The following is a 24558-nucleotide window of genomic DNA, read 5'->3' as shown; positions in this document are numbered from 1 at the left end:
GAAATAAACCCAAATATTTTCCGTTGACACTTATCAGGGGTAATCATCAGCAACTAGTGGAGAATTGAAAAGGACAAGTATACATCAACAATCGTATCACCAAAAATGACAAGTCTTTCGAACTGATCCCACCTTGCTTGTGCTGCACAATGCCTTTGATAGCTTCGTTGTACTGCTCCAGCAGTTTCTGTCGCGCTTCCAGGTGTTGCTTTTTCGTGAGCTGCAGCCGCTCGTTCGTGTACGCCAGAGAATTTAACGTCGCTATGTATCTCGTCTCCTGATCGATTAGCAGCTTTCTGGAAACCGATAACAACACTTTGTAATGATCGAAGGAAATTGTTTCCAGAGGTGGTCAATAATAAAGTAGTTCCACTTCTCAGAGTAATCAAGTACGATGTACCTACATTCTGTAGTTACCTCAGTGCAGCAGATTTTAGACTGCTTTCAATTCTGCTCAACAGCAGAGTTATAATGACTCGACTCATGATTTTTTGGCGACTCGAACTGACTCGAGTCAATATTGACTCGACTTGTACCCAAGTCATTGTGCACGACTCCAACCCAAGTCATATGACTTGTAGACTAGGACCGTCAAGACAGACATTTCATTGTAGCTTCGAAGAATAGTAAATTAACACATTATTGGTATTTCGTTAATCAGTCCTGATACTTGGAAAATAGGGGCAGAAATGGTCAAGAATGACGAAAATTACTACCGGTATATTATGAATGCGAGCGATTCTAGATCACTTGAGCAGAGTAAAAAAATGTAGGTTGAACCAGATTGAATTGAAAACTGAACAAAATGACTTGAGCTCGGACGCGAATCAAAGCACTCTGACTCGACCCTCTACTAGCTGACTTGGACTCGGACTTGACTCGGTGGTGAATTGAAAATGACTCGACTCGAGTCAAAACTATAAAAGTGAGATTGACTTGTGACTCGGAACGTTGTGACTTGGTTACAACCCTGTCATAATGTAAGGTAGGCCTACTCGAATACTCGACTCGGAATAGATTTTTCGATACCCCAATTTTCCCCTTCAAAACAGCAACCATTGAAACCTTTCTTGCACTCAGTTCCATTTGCATTTAGAAGCAGGCGCCCACCAATGATTCTCCTCCCAACATAGGCTGCTTCAAAATCGAGACCCCTTCCCGGCATACATCAAACGTCAAACTCTCGCCTGCCAACGAAACAACTTACATGTATAACTCCGGGATGTTAAAAGACAGACGAGTCTCCAGCATAATCTCTTGAACGCTGACATATTCGCTCAGTGTGCTCGGAAATCTGTAGGTTCTCGATATCGCTTGACAATACACTGTCAAAAATCGGAAGCAAAGTTTGAGCGTCGGAAAGTGATTGAGCAGAAACTAACATATTAACACCATCAGACATACAAGCATTGTTGGAAACAAAAATTCCCGATTGGCGCATTTCCAAGCATTAACAGATAGCGAAAACGGAACTAAACGAGATTGTACACGACTGGGAAAATACGCACGTGATTTTAAATTTGGATTCTGTCCAATATCTCCGTAACTCGAGTCAACGGAGGATTGTAGTTTCCGGCCATTAGGATGCCCGGACCCGATCACGGCCTGAAATAATAACAAGATTGATTATAAATCCCGACAATGAGCAATCTAGGCCTATATTATATAATATCACTAAAGATTCATGTTAGATTTTCAAACGCTAAAATAATCATGACGTATGTTGTTATGAAGCTAAAAATCAATATAGGTGCATACAAAAATAAGTAACATCCAATCGCTACCTCAAAGCACGGCAAAACCAAATGAATCAAAGAACTGTCGTAGATTCTCTGTCTTCTCTCATATGGAGTCGCCATTGTAGCAATAGCTAACACGCACAGCTGCACTGGGTTACAGTAAATATCAGATTACAAAATCAGCTGGATACAAGCTTCATTTGCAGTAGGCCTACATTAAACCACACAAATAGCCTACCACTGGTATATTTTTTAAAACAATCCTTGGAAGATTTCTTTAATAGCTAAGATCAAAGAGCATTATGTTCGCTCAATTGGCACAAATTCATCCTAAAAGTTGAGACCTAGCACCAATTTCATTCATTACGCCTGCCTATGCGGATCGGTGCCCAATCTATGTAGTTTATATCATTCATCCACATCATAGGTGACAATACGATGGGCTTCAATGAATAAATCCTCGAGCCAACTGAGATGTAAAGCTTCATCGCCAAAATTGTATTAAATCTAGGGTGGTATACATATAATCACAGATGACGCCTACGAATACTACCACGCTTATTAAACAATATCTGAAATTCTATAGACCATTCGAATAACTGTAAATTGTATGGAGCATTACATCTGTTTGATTTATTGCTACCCGAAATTGGAAGTGACAATTTAAGCATTGGAGTCAATGAAACACCAATAACTCCTGTGTGTCTTTTTAATATCCTGTTCTCATTCAAAATTTCAATTTGACGAACACACGACGAATACATCTCTTGCTTACTTGAAATTTGGCCATTACGAACAATGAAAATTCAAGTTAGATTGAGGCCGAAGTACTACTTTTATGGCGTGTCTATAAAGTTCTACTCAAACACTATGGAGACTAGCAAACATGCTAGAGCTCAGCTGAATCTTGTATATTTTCTCTCATCACAAAAGAAACTGTCTAGCAAAGCGATGTTTTTCAAAAAGAACTTATTGTGCTAAGCATACTTTTATGCCATGGTGTATTTTGATGCTGTGAACACTAACTACTACTTCAATTCCAAGAAATAAATCACCACCATAACAAGGGACACTGTAAAATAATTTGTAATCACAAACTGAGATCAGTTTCGGTGCCCCTATCCAGAATAGGCACCTTAGAATAGGCAATGGAAAATGCATCACCCGTCCATAACAGGCATACAACACTCTTACAGTTTAAAAGTAGCCTGCTAGCACGAAAAAGCAACTGTATTTTCTAAATGTAGTTGTGAAGCTTGATGAGGCAACCGTCTCCATGACATTTTATACCCGTTGATAGAGAATAGTTACGCTAGAGAAAAAGGTGACTTGTAATGGCATTGTAGTGGGGCTACATTAAGAAAACGGTAATCTTTAGTTATTAATATCCAGCTATTATGCACCGGATCAAGACATTGGTATTGATCCCTTCGAGTCCTCCATCTGTGATTGTATTTATGGATATTTAGAGATAATCTACATTTAATCGATGCATAATAATGCTCATCGAGGTGTGCTGCGTGGTTTAACGTTTGTCTCGGGATTTTAAATGCACTTCGGGAAGAATGCCTTTTGGGGCGGAAATTTGAGTTTTCTTTACTCTGCCACATTTTTATTTTGAATAAATGAAGTTGATATTACATGTATTTTTCAAAATTAGAATATCTACCTTACTTGAAAAAATCGTGTGATACAGTTGCTTTTACTACCTAATAGATTGTTCCCTTACTAGGTAGGCAACATCCAATTTCAAACGTAGATGATCTATGTTGCTTTAAAGTGCCAAAGTTATAGCCTATGCAAATATTTTTCAGAGTTTGCCTTATGTGTTTGGTGATCATTTATGTCGGCTAAAAGTTCGTAACTGTCACAATCACAATACAAAATCCCCACCCAATAGTAACCCAACTAGGACATTAGGGCTAGTGACTAATCAGGACCCATCATTTGAAGTGTGCCGCCATATTAGACTAGAATTACTATTACGGCATTTATATTTTCAAGTAATATTTTTACAACCAGTTCATGCAGAAACATTGTAGGCTACTGGTTTAACGAGGGTATGATTAGACTAGGTTACCTCAAAGGTTGCACCGATCATTCCTATCTGATAGGTAGGCTACCGTACCGAATAGGCTACTGTATCTGTGTTTTATTTTTGTATTAGGGTAACTTTGTTGCGGTTTGATTACAATATATTTTGGGTGGATGATCATAAATTTATCTAGCTCCCTTCCTCTAATTTCATATAGCTTACCCTGCCCTAAATGACATAGAGCACCCACAAAACTCTGAGGGCAGTCAAGGAGTCATTATGAATGGAAAAATGCAATCAAAGAAATAAAAACACCGCACAAGATATTTATGAAAAGCTGGATGACATTCAGTGGTTTCCCCCTGGCCGCTCATTCATTTCTTGCTTTCCCATTCAAACTATAATACGGTAACACATATCACACTACAATCAAATTGTATACACACGCAAATCAGAACAAATCTTATAGAATAAGTCACTTCCTTGACGAAACTGAACTAGCGTGTTACGTTTCAAACATATACTAAGCTTACACTACAAGTCCAGTGTATGTCTTACATCAGTTGCTACGTGACGCGACTCACAATAGAAAATACTCATATCTTGACATGAACGAATGTGAACTACTTTTAGGTATACAATTTGAAATTGATGTCACAAATATTATTTATATGCTTCACTACACACTGCACACAGTGCACTTGCCCTTCCCAAGTCAGTCTTAATCAATTGGAGAAAGAGGATTAATTCAAAGAGACGTCAATCTCGGTATGGTATGTTGCTGGCAAAATTTAAGATACAATCATATTATGTACGATTAGAAATCTTCAATACCATATGCATGTGCCTAGTGCAGTAGTCACAGAGAGTAGGATATAATAATATAATCACGGTAGGATTTGACCGGATATAATGATGTTATCCTTTCTAGATCCAAGATCGATGGGTAAATTCATCATCAAAGAAGTGCATATCTGCTATCTCCTTTACCTGTAATTGACCTGTTAGATTTCAACTTGTATGAACTCAACACGGGCCCGTAAATCAGTAGGCTATAACCATTTATGAACTGGTTGGACTATGGGATGAAAAATAAACGTGGGTTTTATATTTCTGAGAAAGCATTGATATCGCAAATATAACTTTGATTGTAAAATTTCAAAATGTAAGAGTACAGAGACTCTCTGCACTCCTCCAAACCCAGTGCACTCACATCACTCCTGCAAACCCATACTTTATGCTTTGGTTCCACTATGTTTTCAGCACATATCTATATAGATCATGACTAGGGAGATATTTTGACAAATCCAAAAGGAGATTTTAAGATGGAAGATTACTCTGTTGACAGGGAGTTAGGAAACCCAGTCTTATCTGGTCTCAATAAGACCTACAGCATTGATTCATGGACAAGAAACAATAACTGTACCATAAGACATAACATGTTTGCAACATGAAATTTGAAAAGATTTGACCAGTTTAGATGTCATGTTTGATATCAACCATTAAGTTGCTACAAAATACATCGAAAGATCATTAAATTTACCGTTCCTGAAAATTACATAGCCTACATCCTCCATGGAACTGTGGCCTACATGAAAAATGGCCCAAGTTCTCTGGATGGGCAGCCAGTGGGAATCAAACCTGGGACCAAAGGTGTAAGAATTGAGCTAAGGTGGTCAACATACACTATACACATACACATATGTAACATAAAGTCATAAAATATTTCTGCATTGTCGCATAACAAACCAACTTACTCGCTGTTGCTGTTGTCTTCTAGATCGATTGGAATCTCGTAATGAAGCAGATAAGTCGTTGAGCCATCTCTTAGCTCTCATACTGACAAAATCGCTTAAAATTATGTTTCACAAATCAAATCTACGCCATAACGAACTGACTGTGCATCTAAGTAACTGCTACCTGTAAATGATTCACGACAATATTGCGCTTGTCCCATTCAAAGAACTCATTGCGTGGTATAGAAAAACAGCTGACAAGTCACAAATATAAGAATACATTGACTCATAATTACAAGTACAACCACTACACATCTGTTATGAAACCAGACAGATGTCCATCTGTTTATTTGATCAAGAATGAGACACCAGTTATCATCAGACCTGACCTTCCAATCTGAACCACAAAACATAAAGATGTACCCTACCATGGCTATCCAGTATATTGCGGCAGAAAAGACAACCTGACAGTCACTGGCACCATACTGTACTGTACGTACTGTACAGTGACCCTTATACTACAGTGGACTATGAGAATAATTATGTCCCAATGGACCGTGTAGTAGGCTGAGATGTAACTTGTAACCACACATTAATTGAATAGATGCTTGATTTAACAACAATAAAGTAGCAAGTCATTCATGGAGACCAAACGTTGTACTACAGGAATAACATATTTGTCTGTCACACTGTACTGATCTCTCTGATCAACTACTTCATAGCCTATTCAACACACTTGATTGGCGATTGATTGAAACCTAACAGAAAGGTAGAGTGCTTTAAGAACCCTCCACTAGCCAAACCCGGACATGTAATATTGATTTTCAACTCTTCATAGACCAAAGGCCTGTGGAATTCACTAATGATTAATCTCCCATCATAACCAATACTGCAATATCTGGAAATTGGATACAACGTACAGGTAATGAGCTACATTTCTCATTTTTTCGCACACTATTCAAACAGTTCTAGTAACCTCAGCGACCTTATTTATTGAGGGTGGATAGCTAGCTATAAAAATCACTTTCACATTCATACGTATTTACTGATGGGAAACAATTCACACCTATCAGTTTTGGTCAATATGATATGTAGGCCTGTCTGGATGTGTACAAGATAGCAAGTGGAAAAAAACTACTCACATTGAGTATTTTATTACCAAGTGGGGTAGGTTACCCTGCACAGGTTTATAACTCATTACGACAAAAATATTAGATCATTTCAAGAGATAGGTCTACTATATATTCAAATTAGCAAATTTCTCGTAGAACACCTGACAGCCTTTACAGAAAACCAATTGAAAAACACTGATCTAAAGAATCGTAGTATAACAATGAACTATAAAGTTACAAAGGACAGCCCATCAAAATTTCAAATTGGCACCATTAAAAATATTGATAAGTAGCATTAAATCAATGCGAAGTTAAAAAGAAATGAGCTAGTACCACGAAAAAGTGACACATAATAGATTCCTCTCATTCACACTTTGATGCTAAGATTTAATCTGCTACATTGCTAGCCAGCTAGGCATCAAAGCTCTCTCTGTATGCTAAAGACTAAACCCACTATAGGCACTATTACAATAAGCAGAGATAACTCGTTGCTCATCCGTAACTAACTAGCCTTGCAACAGAATGTAGCAAATCCCATTGGTCAACTAACTAGCCTTGCGACAAAATGTTAACAATGTAGCAAATCGCTATAATATCAGTACAAATTACATCTCTACAGTCAACATTGCGCAGGCAGAACATCCAACTTTACAGATACAAATGGACAGGCAGTACTCCCTAAACACATTACCAATACCATATCATACAAAGACATAAACCGTATTTGGACAAATAACCTTTCATAGGACTGTCCAGCCTTCACAATCATGACAAGACGTTGAAAGAAAACAACACTTTATGTTTGGCAACAATCCATTAAATTGACCACGATTAAATGCATTGATCTCTTCACCTTGCCAAGCAGTCTGTGGTCAGCAAAATTTTCTGTCCTGTTAATTGGCAAAAATTTGGGCTACTGGTTGAAAAAAACTGTACTACCAATCTGACAATCACTTCAAAATATCATCAGGTCGTTACATTGACACCCAATATCATTGAAAGCGCAAAAAGAAACTGGTTTTTGACGCATAGAATTAATTCATGCCTGATCGGAATTAATTGTAATCAGATCAAAGTCTGACTCAAGTTCCGTTCCAGAGCAATTGACCTCAAATATGTTACAGCAGGAAAGGCTAATCCAATGATAGCACAATTACATTTCTCGAAGTCATGATCCAGCAACTGCACATTCCACATTTAGAACACATCACATGATTTGTAATAATAGTAATTTAAAAGAAACTCTAGTAGCGCTTCATCTCTTGTGTAGGAAAGTTCATTGTACCATTGTACATATACACACTACGATCATATTCACTACGGTACGCAATAAAATCAGTTACGCTGCCTTCGTATTGTGAAGGCATACGATACTTCAGTCCCTGTTAATATCATATTCTCACAATGCAGTTTCACACTCAAATAAATCTATTTATACATATAAGAACAACTTAATAATATCGGCAATACTAACACTGTGCGGAAAGTTGGAATGCAATCTTTCATTAGTGACAATCGATTGCTATCATGACGAGTGTTTAGGCAAGTCCACTTTAGGTATAAAACATCCATGACCCAAGTTCACACATAGAGCAAGGCAATGGAAAAGTAACATAAATCTCATCTTAATTCCAATAATAAATTGATCAAGCTAACATATAGGATTGCCAATCAGCCTTGGAATACCTTCCTACTGTAATTAGGTAGCATACAACAACATTGACATATGAGCTAATAATGAGATTACAAACAAGTTAAAAACTGAGATTCCCACAGCTGACACCTAACAGAACAGAAAATAATCGCAACCCCACCACAAACAATTACCTTCGTCAGACAAGAGTTGACAGCCATGACACTTTACTCATATCAGGAAATGTAAAACTAACATTTCAATGTAACTCTGTGACACACGGAAACGACAATGCAAGTGGAATTTTCGAGCAGTAAAGTGTTTCATCTGCTTGCTGGTACGTCAGGTACCGATAAGACTCAGCATCGTAGGTTATGCCGTTATTAAATGACTACATCATCACTACTCGAACCCAATATGAGTGGTGCAAGCAGATTTTCGCACAGACAGCCCCGTAATTTATCAAACCTAGCGAAAATTAGATCACTAACACAATGCCTGTGTTTGAATCTATTTACATCTGCAATTCTCACTATCACGTGGCAGACAGCGTTGCATGAGATACGTAACACCAAACTAAAAAAATAGCATTAAAAATTCATGCAGTGGGACCAGAGTGTCGTTTCAAAATGACGACACCATTCCATAAAAATTTAATATTCTCCCCAAGCTCAACAACTCACTATTCCCGAAATGACTCCATCCTTTATAAGTATGACACGGTTATAAGGGTACACAATAAGCCCGTGCTCAAAGATAACATATCTCACACACTAAGGCTATACCAGTGCTGGACACACAAATCACTATAGCTCAACAGTGCCACCCAGTGTGACTGATCAAGTCATATAAAACTAACCAATCGGTTCGTAACGTTACATTTACCGGAGCCTCCATAGTGCTACAAATATGAATTAAATTATCCAAGTTCCAGATAACACTGTTTTTTAGATAGGCTATCAAAGATAGAAAGTTGTGAATCTCACTGCGGATAGTTGAGCTTCGTTCGATGCCTTGGTGAGTTGATGCGATAATGTCTCCTTGATGACGTTGAGATGGATTCGACCAATTTCACGGTCCTTTGACCTGAATGTAAATAAAGTGTGATTGTGGCTTATGGAATACCCCCAAAAATCTGATTGTATCGGAATTTTTTAGCAAGAAATCACTTCTACTTTTTTTTCTGAGCGCTTGTAGTACTCTCTCTCTCTCTCTCATATTATAGATTTTGTAGTAGGTCGTACCGTCTATTGAATTGTATCAGTGATATCAGTGATCATGATATCATGGTAACCGAATGCAATTTGGAGTATGCATCTATGACGGGTTTATCAGTGTATCTTGCAAAGGCCGTCACCGACGATTGGTGATCATTAGTTTTGCTCTTCAAGCAGAGCTCGCATACCATGAAATTACCTTCTACTATTTGTAATTGAGTAGAAAAGTATGAAAGAAATTGTATGTAAAGCAGGGGCGTCAAACTCAACTTGGGTCGCGGGGCGGATTCCAACATTTCGATTGTCCGCGGCCAAGACCAGTCAAATGATTCCAAAATATTACCTTCAAATCCATACCCTTGTTTTTCATTGGAATGCTTTATTATGTTCAATGGTATCAATAATAGCCCTATGCATTGAATTACGGCTCATAGACTATGCTAGCAAGGCCTTTACTTGCATATTTCTTGCTCCCTTTTAGTCGTGATGCAGCGTTGGCCATGCGTATTCGTCATCAGGAATACAAGAGATATAAATGTAAACGCGGACGTTGGAATTATGTTTATTATTTTTAAATGACCATTCATGTTTGTCTGGATATCGGGGCCGGGGCCTTTAGGGTCGGGATAAGTTGTACAACGGCGCGACCTAAATTATACACTCAGTGTGACTGTTATATTCTACATGTACAACGTTTTTGTAAATTTCTAAGTCTTCTACCCCTCCATGCTATCCCGGTAATGCTGAGCGCCAAGGGGGGAAGTCATGGATACCAGTCTTACTAATCAGGTCTTCGGTCTGACCCAGCCGGGAATTGAACCCACGACTTACCGATCAAGAAGCTGGACGCCTCACCATTAAGCTATCTTGTAAAGTATGTTCGCTCAGAGGTGGTCAGGTGGAAATTCAAGCTGTTACTCCTACTCGAGTACCAACGATGTCTACTTTGAGCACCTCTGTTTAAACTCGACTCAAAATGAAATCACACAGGTACTCAATTTTGCACCAGCTGCGAATTCGATTCACCACATTGCTGAATCACAGCACAGCATCCCACATATATCATTTACTCATATTCCAAATGTTGCATATTTTGCATTAGTCAGTTCCTTATCGCGTTAGTCAGCAAATCATGTCGCCCGATACTCACTGTACGCCGAGTGAAAGTGGATTCGTCCGGTGAAAAAGGTCACTCACGTTGCATGACGCGGCGCCGATGGAAACATACTGAAATTTGAACGATGCAGAAATGAAGATTTCGCAGCAGACGGCAATTTTGGGAGTTTTTCCCATGACTCGCAGGAATCATTTAGGAAAAACTTTGGCCCGGTTGATATCGAATGAATTCATTGCAATAGATTCTTTACCCTGAATACGGCAACTGAATATATTTTTGAAGATTCTACATATTTGTACTGACATTAGTCAAAATGCTTTAGTCGCTAAGACATATCGTGTAATTTCAACAGCAGCCAACACGGATCAGCTGCTAAAAGTATACGACTCCTCGGCCAAATGTACTTTTCTAAACTACTTCCAGAGTACTTAGCAGAGCTTTCATTTTGTGCTTCAACTTTAAGTTGATATGTCTTGCTACTTCTACTCAAAACTGGGTAGACATTCACAGAATTACTTCTACTTCAACTTCTTAGATAAAAACAGACTACTTTTGATCAGGTCTGGACATATCAGCCAGTCAATGCTTGTTGTAGGAAATGAGATATAGGATACGTTACTTAATACCGATTACGAAAATACTCAGCAACAATCAAAGCCGGCATGATTTGCAATAACACAAATTCTTCAATATATATATCTATACCATTTACAGATTCCATCTAATATCAAAGGATACAAAAAATGATCTCTGGAGATTGATTTCCTATAAAAAAAAAACTTGGCACACAAGAAAACTAGTGAAATGCATCAGACATTTTACTATTCTGTCATTGCAGCTGCATGAATACTTACCGATCGATATTCCTTGTACTGGCATAGGTGAAACTGTAACTGCGTGTGCGGTGTGAGAAGGTGCGTCCGATAGAAACTTAACGTTTTAAGGAACTGTAAAGAGGTGGCGGCCCTGACCAGATCGGTTTGGAACGCATGGCACATCGTTGAATCCTGGGATGCCAATTTAGGCACGGATTTCCAAACTGAAAAAAATTTGCATTAAAAAATTTTGACAAGTCAATTCTCTGATGACAAGGGCTGGGCGCAATGATTCCAGTATTCGAATCCAGGGTTGTATCCCAGTCACAAGGCTCCGAGTCACAAGTCAATCTCACATTATAGTATTGACTCGAGTCATTTTCGATTCACCACCGAGTCAAATCCGAGTCTAAGTCATTGAGCAGTGGGTCGAGTCCGAGTCATGGTATTATGACTCGAGTCCGAGTCCAAGTCATTGTGTTGACTGCTCAGTTTTCAGTTAAAGTCTTGTTAAACCCCCTTTCTATAACTCTGCTTAGTGATATCGAATGGTTTGCATTTATAATATACTAATCTTCCTCACTTTTAGCAGTTTCTGGTCGCATTTTCAAGTACCAGTACCAATAGACAAAATATTACAAAGCAACTCACATTACTGCAAATTGCATTTCTCTGAAGTCGTGATCAACCCACACACCCATAGCATCGTCATCGATCATAATGAAATAGGTATGGTCAAAAATATCAATAATATCTAATACGGTGTAAAACTGGCATTGGTTTCTCTGTGGCCGTATGAAAAGGAAGGTATTTAAACTTTCCACAGCATCCCTATTCTTCTGATGTTATAATGAGTGACATTCCAATACTTGACTTGACGTTTTACACTCTATTTTGAGTCAAATCAGGTAGGCTACTCAGGTACCTAGCGATAACGAAAGTGTTTTGATCGAATAATTAAGAAAGCATCCGAATTTCACAGAGATTCGTCGCAAAACTTACGAAGCAGGTTAAACTATTTGATAAAAAAGCAGTTAGGAATCCGCACCTCCAATATGGAGTAGTCTTTTGTTATCTATTGCCTTTGGAATGTCCAGATCGGAACAAGAGAACGAGATTTCGAGAATAGGTAACGTTGAGTCCTGCAAAAAATAGAATGTGGTAGAAAGATACAGATAGAGCTTATATATAATTTCGCCGGAAAGTTAATACACACATAATCATGCAAAGAAATAATTGAGCATTGTATTACATCCTTTTCAGGAAGACAGGCAAGTTTGCATAGCAAGATAACATCATGATGCCTACATCATGTGTGACTGTACCTGTATGTTAGGGTTGTTCAAAAATATCTTTTTTTACGATTTCAGGTATTCACTGATTGAAGTGTTATGTTGTCTAAAAAAAACTGCATACAAAATATGACTCAATTAATACCAGTAGAAGCCGATGCAGAGCCAATTGAAATGTTTGAATTCACCAACAACAAAATTTTTTTTTAATTTCATATTTTACAGTCAACCCCATGATATTGTAAAGATCACTAAAAGAACGATGCATACCAATTTAGAAGCGAAGTTTTGCAGTTGAAAGATTTGGATTTGCAAAAACAGCATCGATGGTGGGTGTGGGTAAACCCAGAATTATTAATGAAAAACTCAGATAACTTCGCTTCTACTGGTTGGAATTGCGTCAAATTAGTTTTGCATCGTTTTTGTAGACAACTCAAACAATTCCATGGGGCTGACAGTAAAATTTAGAAAAAACATTTAAATTTTTTTATAATAAATTCGAAAATTTCAATTAGTTCATATTCGGCTTCTACTGGTTGGAATTGAGCCGAATTTGGTGTGCAGCGTTTTTAGGCAATCTAACATTTCAATCAGTGAATCCCCGGAATGCTTAAAAAATAGTCATTTTTAAACAACCCTACTGTATGTGTTACATATTTCACATTTGTACACATAAACGTCAAATATATCATGCTGCATAACTGGCTCTAGAGTCTTTGAAAGCGAATTTAAAAGCAGAATGCGAAATAGTTTCCAACACTTTTAAAAGCATCTCCATGGTAGCATTAGAGTACAAAAAAGTTCTGATTTCAAAACACTTTTCCACGACCATGATACAGGCTGTGGGCCTGTGGCAATTTCATTCCACTCAATACAAATCTCTGCAAAAACTACTCACTAGGTTTCAAAATTCCATGCCAAAAAGTGTCTCAAATTTGAAAACAGCTACAGCGACACTGACTGTAGTGCAAAATAATATTGAAAAGGGGATGCAATTGAAAATAATCTTCGTTAAAACTTGTAACTTGTTGAAATACATTTTTGTTGCATCGATACAGCATGATACAGATGTAAGACAAGTGTGACTAAGCAGAATGATCGAGCATTGCATTGCTACAAATACTACTAAAATAATATAGTGCTGCCCACCGCGAGATTATAAAATGATAAGTCGCAGAAAGTACAAAAAATATGACGACTTCCCAGTAAATGAGACATTTCAAGAACGAAAAAATACAGTGGCATGATTAACGCTGGAGAAAGATCAATTTCAAAACATGGACTTTCACTGGTGTGACGTAATGGTTCTGGAAGTCATATCTTTCAGCAGGTACCTCCAAATTTACTCGCGCTGGAAACCTTGCATACAAAACCTTACATTCGACCAAAGATACCGGTAATAAATTGGATTATTCAACAACGAAATCTGATGCAGCTGTATTACATCAAGACATTCTAAAAGGTGTAGTGTTATGTTCACATCTTTTTTAAACAGAACATAACAGGCTTTGTAAGATGCTCCATGGGTTAATTTAACTGGCTCTGTGACGAGAAAATATAATTCGCTAATAGGCAATATTGGTTAGCTTATAGCTACATAAAGTTTATTCAAAATGAAAAAATGATTGCTCCCCAGGTAACCAAGTCTCATTAGAAAATCTGCTACACATTACTAAAAACGGCAATGCTGATATGATAGCTTCAAAAGGCCCGGTTAACATGAGCAGAGGTGGTCAAAGTAGTCAGCGTTGCAACCAGGGATGTGGAGTCGGAGTTTAGCTAAATTAACCCTTCTATGAGTCGGAGTCGCAAATTTTTTTGTCAATACTAAATGAAATGAGATTTGTATGTACCATTACTAACCATATAGAAGCAGTAAAATTATCACTGAATGATAACCTTATACAAATAATATTTGCAAATTCGCTCTTTTCATTCTCTTCTTTGAATTTGTCCTTGGCCGGGGCTTCATCTTGGCCTATTCCGCAAGCACGATGTAAGCACAGCGACGTCGGGGAGGAGAATCTCAGATGAACCGCAAAATGCCAAGAATCAAACCGGGGTCTTTACTGTCAATTCCGTTTGAACACCAACTCACCCACATATAGTAGCATTTGGGAAGGTGGTTACTAAACAAAAGGTCATCACCTGGGCAATTTGGGCGTGACAGTCACCAGCATCAGCACCGGGTAGAACAATAACATGATGTAATTTGATTACCAATCGTCATCTTGCTGAATTTTGCACGCAGGGTAGCTTATACCCATTGTTTGTAAAGTTTGTGGTATATCGATATCTATGGTCATTTCACATTAGACCGATGATCACAGTACTGCAATAACTTCGCTTCTAGTGGTTGGAATTGAGCCAAATTTGGTATGCATCAACTCTATTGACAGCCTAACAATTTTATGTGGTTGACAGAAGTCACAGAACAATTTTTAAAATTTATTTTTCATTTTTTTATGATAAATTCAAAACTTCATTCGTTACTGACCACCTCTGAATACTAGACATAACAAAACCCACGGGATTTTATCATCAGCAAAACAACGCGAAAGCAAACAGGAAATTATCGTTATCAAAACTCAACATTGTCCGCACATGCACATTCATTCGCAGCTTACAGAACTCAACACGCATCTCGACTTATGTCTCTTTTTAGTTTTCTTTTTGGTCACTCTCCTGTCGTCCTCCGCGTCGGTAAGCGCAACGTTGAGTTCCGCGGGCTGCTGTTTCCTACGAGGCAGCATTGGCGAGCTCTTCAACATGAGCATGTGTTCGTGCGTTCATGAAGTGAATAAGGCCACACACGACAAGGGATGAGGAACAGTTACAAAACTCACGTTGGCAGATCTGGTTTCACGAAGGGGCAACTCTAACGTGGCGTGCGACGGGGCGTTGTTCTCAGTCACGGTATCTCCCTGGAAAACAAGGCGGACGGGATTTCCTTCTCGAATTACTAGGGCCAGTTTTTGTTGCAATCAAATCTGTGAAAAGTGGCATATATTTTTCACAAAATTTGCAGTAAATAGTTGCATTTATTTTTCACATAAGTTTCGCTAAACATTTGCATTTTTGGACAAGTTCCTCGAGATTATTAGGGTATGAGATGCTCGATTGTATTCAAGACACCGTAGCAAAACTAAACTCAGTAGCCTGAAAAAATCGACCCAGTGAAAATATAATTTTCGACGGTCTAGCCTGAATGTACGTCAATTCAGAAAGGACCTAAAATTTAAACGACTGTGAAATAATCAAGTGATCTATTTACATATAGCGCCAAATACTTTCACTAAAAAGTTGGTTGCATGAAAAATCGAAAAAAGTTGGAAAAAATTTCATGAAAAATCGAAAAAAGTTGCAAAAAGTTCCAGGAAAAATCGAAAAAGCTGTAAAAAGTTGCATGAAAAAATGGAGAAAAGTTGCAAAAAGTTGCAACATAAGATTCCTTCAAACAGCTTAAAACACCATACTACATAACTTCTGAGCATTTAGGAAGCTGCCAGAAGCTGTAAAAAAGTTGCAAAAATTGCCCTACTAATTACCATTCATTGAGTAAATACTGTGCCAATTCCTCATATACATTTGCACCCTCTTTATTTATTCCTCGTATACATACACGCAATAATCGACGTGACTTATGTATGTATTATTGCATTCTTTATGATACATATTAGTGGTTCTCAACCTTTGTGACCTCGTGGACCGGTGAACCTTCAAAAACAAAAATTAACCATACATTTAATTACATTTTGGAATTGAGATAGAAAATTATAATAAGGCGAACCGATAAAAAAGTTTCCATGGACCGGCGGTGAGAACCACTGATATATATATTTTCTGCATTAGGTTAATCTGGATTGATTTTCTATTTCATTCTTTTTCCTATTATACCGGTATCACATTTTATATCTCATTTTATACAAAACACTGCATAAAGTATGTATTCATTAGATTCTATGAAGATCATATGTCAGGAGTAGACGGGCAGACACAGCGTACTTATATTTTTACAATTATTAAAAGAATGTAGGCTACCCGCAGACTTAAGCCTACATATTGGTAGTTTTCAATTATTTATGGCAGAACACTTTGTAGGATAGGGTGTCGCAAATTGCATTACACTGCTACCATTCCACAACAAAAAATAGAATGACAATAAAATAAGCACCAAATTTCTATGCGCAATGGCAGGCATTGCAGAATCAAGGTAACGCATACTACTATTACCCTGGTCAACAAAATGAAGAAAAAAAATTGGCAGAACGTCTAAGAGTGGCTTCTGGGCTTTTCAAGGTTGCTGCTTGCGAATATAACATTAGTTTTGCCAGATTGACTCCAGTTTAGAAGATACCCACACCCCTTAAATTACTGTATTCAACCCCTATAAATATGTCGCTTGGTAGGAAGTAAATCGTAGATTTTTTCACTTTTGTTCTGCGCATAGATAGTTAATTGACTATGAAGAACCCGCATGTTGTCCTCAGTTATTCAATCAATATTAACATGACCTGATGCAAGACCTTTGCTTACTTTTGCACAACAGAAATACCGTAAACCGGGGTAACTTTGGACAATCTTCAACAATTCCGCTTTGTATCTCAGAAATGCTAGGGTGTAGGGGAGGCAAGTTTTGTGTTTTTCAGGGGTCACGGAGCAAAGTTTAGAATTACCTAATCCAAAATCTTCATGGTCATAAATAAGTACCTAATTTTTGTGTATTATCCGTGTCCAAAGTTACCCCTGTATGTGGGGTAACTTTGGACAATGTAGTTTTCTGTGTGCCTTCACACTCTATTGTTTATGAAAGCTCGTAAATGAGGCTTATTTGGTAGAGTTGATGAGAGCAGTGGCTAAAACTGAAACAAAATAGTATATGTCTGGCCTATTGCATGATTTTTACCTAATCCCCCCCCCCAAAAAAAAAGTTAGGTAGGTCTAGTTTATGAAGGCTAATGCCCCCTTATTCATCCCTTATCTCAATTTTCCCTCATGCCTTCACCACTTGGAACTTATAAATAACATATGGTGATAAGGGGTATCCCACTGGCAGTGTCAGCAATCGACAGCAAACATTAAGCATGTTACCGTGATTTAATGCCGATTTCAAATACCATATATTACTGTTCTTTAAAAGATACACTTTCCCTTTCTTATGTCCTCAAACGAATATATTTGTCGTAATTTACGATATCCCATATTCAGCAGGCGCATCTTTAGGAGTATGTGATAAGTTTTTGAAGTAGCTTACACCCGATTACAATCTCTCAGCTAATTGCCTACCCATTTTTTCATATTTTGGCAAGCTCTTAATTTATTAACCTTCTCATTCCATTTTAAGAAGCCATCAGGCCGGTCATAAGGAATATAGTGGACGATACACTTTGACACAGATGAAGCAGCCACTTTCCAGAGCTCTAAATATCACATTTTTCACTGTCCAAAGTTACCCCGTTCTGATAAAATTTGACGGGGTAACTTTGGACATCACATTTTCTTGTATTGATCTAAGGGTGAGCCCACTGAGATTTTTGCCACGGATTAAGACTACTGAGAGGTATCTGCTGCCAAGTTTTGAATCTATGAATCACATGCTATCTATGTTTTGTTCTAAGAAGTTTAATGACCATCAATTTTGATGAAATTGACGCCTGCCATTAATTTATCAATGTTGGGTCAAGTTTATCTGGTAGTGAAATGAATCCACCTTCAATGGAGGCTACTTGCCTCATGAAAAAGAATTGGATATCCAGCGGCAACCCTTTTCCATCAATAACCATTTAAATCTTTTACTGCTTAGTGTCCAAAGTTACCCTCAAGTCCAAAGTTACCCCGGTTTACGGTATATTTTCTCCTGTACCAATTAGTCATTCAACCAAGATGAATGATGAGTGTAAAGCTATTCAATTTGTCCTAACTACATCATCTCATCTCTTTTGACTTGTAAATGGAAAATTTTCTGCTGAGCCAACAAAGTTCCGTAGGTATACCTGGTATCAATATCAAACGAGAAGCTTGAAGCTGGTATCTTTGACGGACCTCAGATTCGAATACGGATGGAAGATTCCAACTTCATATCAAGATAAGAGCTCACTGCGTGCAATTACTTCTAGGATGTAGTAAAGAAAACCTTTTTTTTTCAAGATCACAAAGCACCCAACTACAAACCGATGGTACGAAAATTGGTCTCTGCAATTGGAAAACTGGAAGTAAACATGAGCATTAGAGTTCACTTCCTGTTCAGTCATCAGTATGTATTTCCTGATCATCTTGGTGATTGGAGTGACAAGCAAAGAGAAAGGTACGTTCCACCAATCAACACGGTTCTTTTCCTATTCACGTAATCATACTACGAAGCGGCCACCATATTTCTTGGGCAATGCTTTGAATCACTTCCTACATCCCAAAGTAGTACAACTGCAACCAGGAAGAAGTTAAACAAGACATGGCTTACAGTCAGCAGCCTAACAGCAACAATCAATATGTTTATGCACATTTTAGAGAGAGGGAATTCATCGTTTCAATACACAATCCGCAGCAGACCATAGAAGACGCATACATGATTGTCAGAAAGCACATCATTTAAACCAAACTTGATTGATAATTTTGCTCAGATCTCAAACTCCTGTTCTTTCTGCTAATTTCTGTAATAATCTCAAAAAGTTCGATTACAATTGTGATTAACTGTGGTTATCAAGACAAGAGAGTTAACAAAGATATTCTCATGTTCCCACAATTTTGGATTATGCAACAAGCTATGTTCGTGAGATATAAATGCAACAACATGCAGCCGCCAATGATTCCTTTCACTACAACTAGTAACGTTGCGATGAGAGCTGACTCAATGACGACGCTTACTGTATGTTACATTACATAATAATAAGATGACATCATCTAAAGTTCTAAAATACAGACAATGCGATATTGACATAAGTAGAGCAATGCTCTGGAAACCAAAACAATGTGCATGGCCATGAAATGCGGGTTAAAAGGTGGACAATTTCAATGTGCCAGAAATTAGATTTGAATTAAAAATCAGAGCATAGAAACATTTCACAAATTAGATTACAATTAAAGAACTAGAATTACCTAGTTGTCCAAGTCAGGTACCTACCTCTTTACGCGATTCACTTTGCCGCTTCATGAGTAGTTCGTATCTCTGCTTTAGTTTTGCGTAACTGGCATTCTCCAACGCTTCCACCCAAGCCTGCGCGTCTGACTGGTCGCGAGCCAGGAAATACGTGCTTTTGTTTTCCCCGTCAAACTCTGTAAAACGGAATCAGACTGTATCAAGCGTAGGATTGTCAAGGCTCAACAATAACAAGTTAATAATATACTAAATCCAAACGTTTTCGGCTGACACTCGTCAGAGGTAATCGTCAGCAACTGGTAGACATTTGAAAAGAACTTTGGATATCAACAGTAGTACACCTGAGCCTGACGAGTGTCAGCTGAAATCAGGTTTATTTCAATAAGAATTTACTCAATTGTAGGATTGAAGTTTTGTAGCCCCCGAGAGTCTCATTAATGGTACTGACAAAAAGCATGTCACCATCCCCATAATTTACCAATTGCAGGGTTGTAACCAAGTCACAAGTCAATCTCACTTCTATAGTATTGACTCGAGTCAAGTCGAGTCATTTTCAATTCACCACCGAGTCAGGTCCGAGTCCAAGTCATTGCGTACACTGTTCAGTTTTGAGTTCAATCCTGGTCAACCCAATTTTTTTAACTCTGCTCGAGTGATACAGAATGTCTCACATTTATAATGACGTAATCTTCCTAAATCCTAACAGTTCCGGCCCTATATTTTCCAAGTATCAGCGCTGATAGATGAAATACCAATCTTTGAAGTTACAATGAAATGTCCTGTCTTGGCCGTCCTAGTCTCAAGACTTGGTTCGAGTCACGCCTAATGACTCAAGTGCAAGTTGAGTCGATACACAAATTGACTCAAGTCGAGTCATTTTAGGCATTTGGTAAAATGATTCGAGTCAAATCGAGTCACCACGACTCGAGTCATTACAACCCTGGTTATTTGAAATGCAATGTAATTTTCCGTTCCATACCAAATCTATAACAAGCTCGGCAGAATGTAAGCTTTGCAGAACACATCATAGCTATGCAGAATGTAAGCCTGGGCTATTTATAGCGGACCGTGATGACAAATCCGATAGCACCATCTCCAAGACATGACCTGTATAGTAACGGCAACGTAGGCGTACTTACCCAATATGAAGGCACATCCTTTGTATTCATTGGTTACAGTTCTTACATGAGATCCTTCAAGTACGAGAACACCGTGAGGTTCCGATTTCTAAAAGCATAAGCAGGAAGACGTAAGAGACACAGTTTTCATGATCTCATGTGGGATCGATCAGACGGCTGGGAAAAATCGAGTACCTGCGTGATTCCGAGTCGAGTATTTGAGTATCACAGCAATATGAATGATGTGAAAAGCTCAAATATGTAGGCTAGGGGTATTCAAAAATGACTTTTTTTCTCAAATCATACTGGCTACTTGATAAAATTGTTAGGCTTCCTAATTTAAGCCTACACTCCAAAATTCGGTTCAATTCCAGCCAGTAGCCGCATTGCTACAGGAGAAGAAAGTTTCGATTTATTATATAAAAATACATAATAAAAAAATTGAAAATTTTCTGTTCACCCCATGAAAGTGTTACGTTGTCTATAGGAACGATGTCCACCAAATTTGGTTCAATTCCAACCAGTGGAAGCGGAGTTATTGCCGTCGAAAAATTTGGATTTGAATAAAATAGTATTTACGGTGACGTCGGTGAGCACAACTACAATAAATAATTAAAGAATCGGTCACCGTAAATACTATTTTATTCAAATCCAAAATTTGTGAACCGAGATACCGTATTCCGATTTTCATAAGTTGATAATGAATGACCGTACTCTCTTACTACACCGATAAATATTACTCACCAAGTCTTTTGTTTTGTAGTAAAAGAATAGATTGTCCACCAGTCGGCACCAACGTTCCGTTAACACTGAAAATTTCATTCACAATCAGATCGATTTGGATGAAGTCAATTTTACAGCGTGCAATCAGTAGGTACGTTGGTATGGAAATTTTTATAAAATCAAACCAGGCACACAGCGCCAGACCAGTGATATGAAATGAATATTAGGATTAAAGAGTTTATTTTCGTCTGTACCATTGAGGTGTTTTGATTATGGACATGTGAAGGGACCCTGAGGTTATATAGTATGGTAGTCAAGTCACTACCATCTTTCCTCTCCAAGCATCTAGAGCGGAACGCTGCTGATACAAGGGGTCAAGTGTAGAATACGGCCACCGCGAGAAGTGATCCCCATGACCTTTACCGATCAGTGTTTCACATTAAAACAACAAATGCTTCCCATGAACACGTCAAAATAAACTGCTTTTTTGCCTGTGGAGAGACTGATATTAGGGTTTGCGGGGGGTGTTAGGGTTGGAGGGAGGGGGATATTAGGGTTGGGGGACGGGGATATTAGGGTTGGGTTAGGGGATTTTAGGGTTGGGGTAATATTAGGTTTGGGGTAGAGGGGATATTAGGGTTGGCGGAGGGGGGATATTAGGGTTAGGTTATGGGTAATATTAGGGTTGGGGTAGGGGGGATATTAGGGTTGGCGGAGGGGGGCTATTAGGGTTAGGTTAATATTAGGGTTGGGGTTTTAGGGTTAGGTTAGGGCTAATATTACCCCTAACCTAGCCATAATATTACCCCTAACCTAACCCTATCCCCTAACCCAACCCTAATATCCCCGTCACCCAACCCTAATATTACCCCTAACCTAACCCTATCCCCTAACCCAACCCTAATATTACCCCTAACCCAACCCTAATATCCCCGTCCCCCAACCCTAATATTACCCCTAACCTAACCCTAATATCGTCCCCAACCCTAATATCCCCCTGTCCCCAACCCTAATATCCGTCTCTCCACACTGCCAAAAAAAAAATTATTTTGACGTGTTCATGGGAAGCATTTGTTGATGTCATGTGAAACACTAAGAGTTTTGAGATGTTCATGTGCAACATTAATCGGTGATGGTCATGGGGGTCACTTTCTCGAGGTGGCCGTATTCTACACTTGACCCGATACAAGCTTTATGAACCGACAGCCTACTGATCAAGAAGCTCTACCTAGCCTATGCTCCACCATTACGTTTTATACAGTATCTATAATTGGTTGATTAGTAGCAGAGAGGTATAGTTGGTAACGAAGTACTTCTACTTTTTTGGCATGCTCAAATAGCATTTTCTTACCTGCAAGATACTTACACAAGTGGTTGTGGCCTACTACTACTTCTACTTCTAGTTTCTTATTCAAAATTAGACTTGGAATGGAAGTCACTACTTGTGCTTCTACTAGAGTAGAAATTTAAGATGGTTACTTCTACTTCTACTGAACACTGAATAGATGGAATTTATATTAATTTTCAAGTTACATTCAATTAATTTTCTTGGGTTAGGGGCCGCATGGAATTAGGGTGCAACGCTCCAGTAAGCCCCCACAATCATCTGTACAACAACATGGGCATATAAAAGAGTGTGGAGTCTGAAAATATTCTTGTCAGTTGTCCCTGTACAATTCCGATCAATTCAAATGAAAAACCATTTCCACATCAGACTATACATGCTGGTTCAATCCATGACGGAACAAAATTATAACAATATTGGTAAAAGGGGCGAATAAATGAATAGGAAGTAGAGACATGTTTCGATTGGCCGAATGAAAATTGAGAACTATGTTATATGATCACTTCACTGATCCACTGTCCGATCATGCAATCGTCTTTTTGCTCTTACCGTCCGTTTTGTTCCATAGTTTTCCTTCCTTTTCTTTCAAGCTCAACACACCTTCTTTCGTGCAATTTTTACCGCCTGAAACAGCAGCCATTTGCTTTAGTTCGCTAGAATTAAAACGCATATTCTCACAATTAAACTGAAGACGGCACCTACTTCCATTCCAGTTACAATCGTAAACAAAACCAGAATGTACCTCTAAATAGTGAAAGTCCCGTCTTCTGCAGTTGTAGCTCCCTAACGCCCTGAGGTGTGTGAATAAGGAACATATGTTCAATGTTCATTGTTCAGTTCGGTAAGTGATAAATCATGAATTGAAATGTACCGAAGTAGCTCATTTTACTAAGTGATTCGATCCTCAAAAGGGCTTCTTTCATGAAATACCAAATATCACAGCGCGAATACGCACATAAATCTCCGTACCGGAATTCGCAGGACCATTATCTCCTGACCTTTTTGTCGCCGTAACGTTGCCACCTTAGTAAAAGCTATGGAAAATGAATGTACTATATTAACTTTTCTAACTATATTGCAGCTGATGTGCTGGCTACTACATGCAAGAAAGAAATATTTAATTCTTTTGATCTGCATCATGCCGCTGCTGTGATGATGGAGTTGGGATAGATGGAGTGATCAGTACCACTCTTTCTTCTCCTCCGTGTCATCCGCAGAGGTGGTCAGTAACGAAGTAGTTCAACATTTCTAAAGTACTCAACAGGGTTGTAACCAAGTCACAAGGCTCCGTGTCACAAGTCAATCTCATTTTTATAGTTTGACCATAGCAATTTACAGCGTAGCTACGATGTAAATTGCTATGGTTTGACTAAGTCAAGTCGAGTCATTTTCAATTCACCACCGAGTCAAGGCCGAGTCCAAGTCATTGAGTAGAGGGTCGAGTCTGAGTCATGGTATTTTGACTCAGTCCCAGCCCAAGTCATTGTTTTGACTGCCCAATTTCGAGTTAAAGTCTTGTTAACCCCCCCCCCCTTTTTTTATAACTGATAATGAAACGTTTGATCCAGAGCACAATGGGAAAA

At 38.4% G+C, this 24558-nt stretch overlaps 1 protein-coding gene across 2 annotated transcripts in view; it reads right to left on the bottom strand.

Annotated features, from left to right (window-relative positions):
- LOC145442606 (inositol polyphosphate-4-phosphatase type I A-like) overlaps positions 1-23714 on the bottom strand; it is a 41000-nt gene extending 17286 nt beyond the window's left edge. The window contains exons 1-13 of one of the 2 annotated variants that reach the window (XM_080320567.1): positions 23525-23714; positions 21652-21716; positions 20929-21016; positions 19814-19965; positions 15543-15620; positions 15324-15458; positions 12453-12546; positions 11444-11628; positions 10623-10699; positions 9242-9341; positions 1509-1605; positions 1208-1325; positions 133-296 (exon numbers count right to left, since the gene is read on the bottom strand). In XM_080320567.1, the coding sequence (XP_080176693.1) occupies positions 133-296; positions 1208-1325; positions 1509-1605; positions 9242-9341; positions 10623-10699; positions 11444-11628; positions 12453-12546; positions 15324-15458; positions 15543-15620; positions 19814-19965; positions 20929-21016; positions 21652-21716; positions 23525-23645 (1474 nt within the window). In that variant the 5' untranslated portion in view covers positions 23646-23714. The remainder of the gene's footprint in view (positions 1-132; positions 297-1207; positions 1326-1508; positions 1606-9241; positions 9342-10622; positions 10700-11443; positions 11629-12452; positions 12547-15323; positions 15459-15542; positions 15621-19813; positions 19966-20928; positions 21017-21651; positions 21717-23524) is intronic. The other variant, XM_080320568.1, reaches the window with a different exon arrangement.
- Between the last annotated feature and the right edge of the window lie 844 nt (positions 23715-24558).

Source organism: Botryllus schlosseri, chromosome 7 (assembly GCF_051294905.1).
Source record: "Botryllus schlosseri isolate E-star chromosome 7, Bs_hap1, whole genome shotgun sequence".
Classification (NCBI taxonomy): domain Eukaryota; kingdom Metazoa; phylum Chordata; class Ascidiacea; order Stolidobranchia; family Styelidae; genus Botryllus; species Botryllus schlosseri.
The sequence above is the reverse complement of the archived record's forward strand: the minus strand, read 5'-3'. Positions and strand labels throughout refer to the sequence as shown.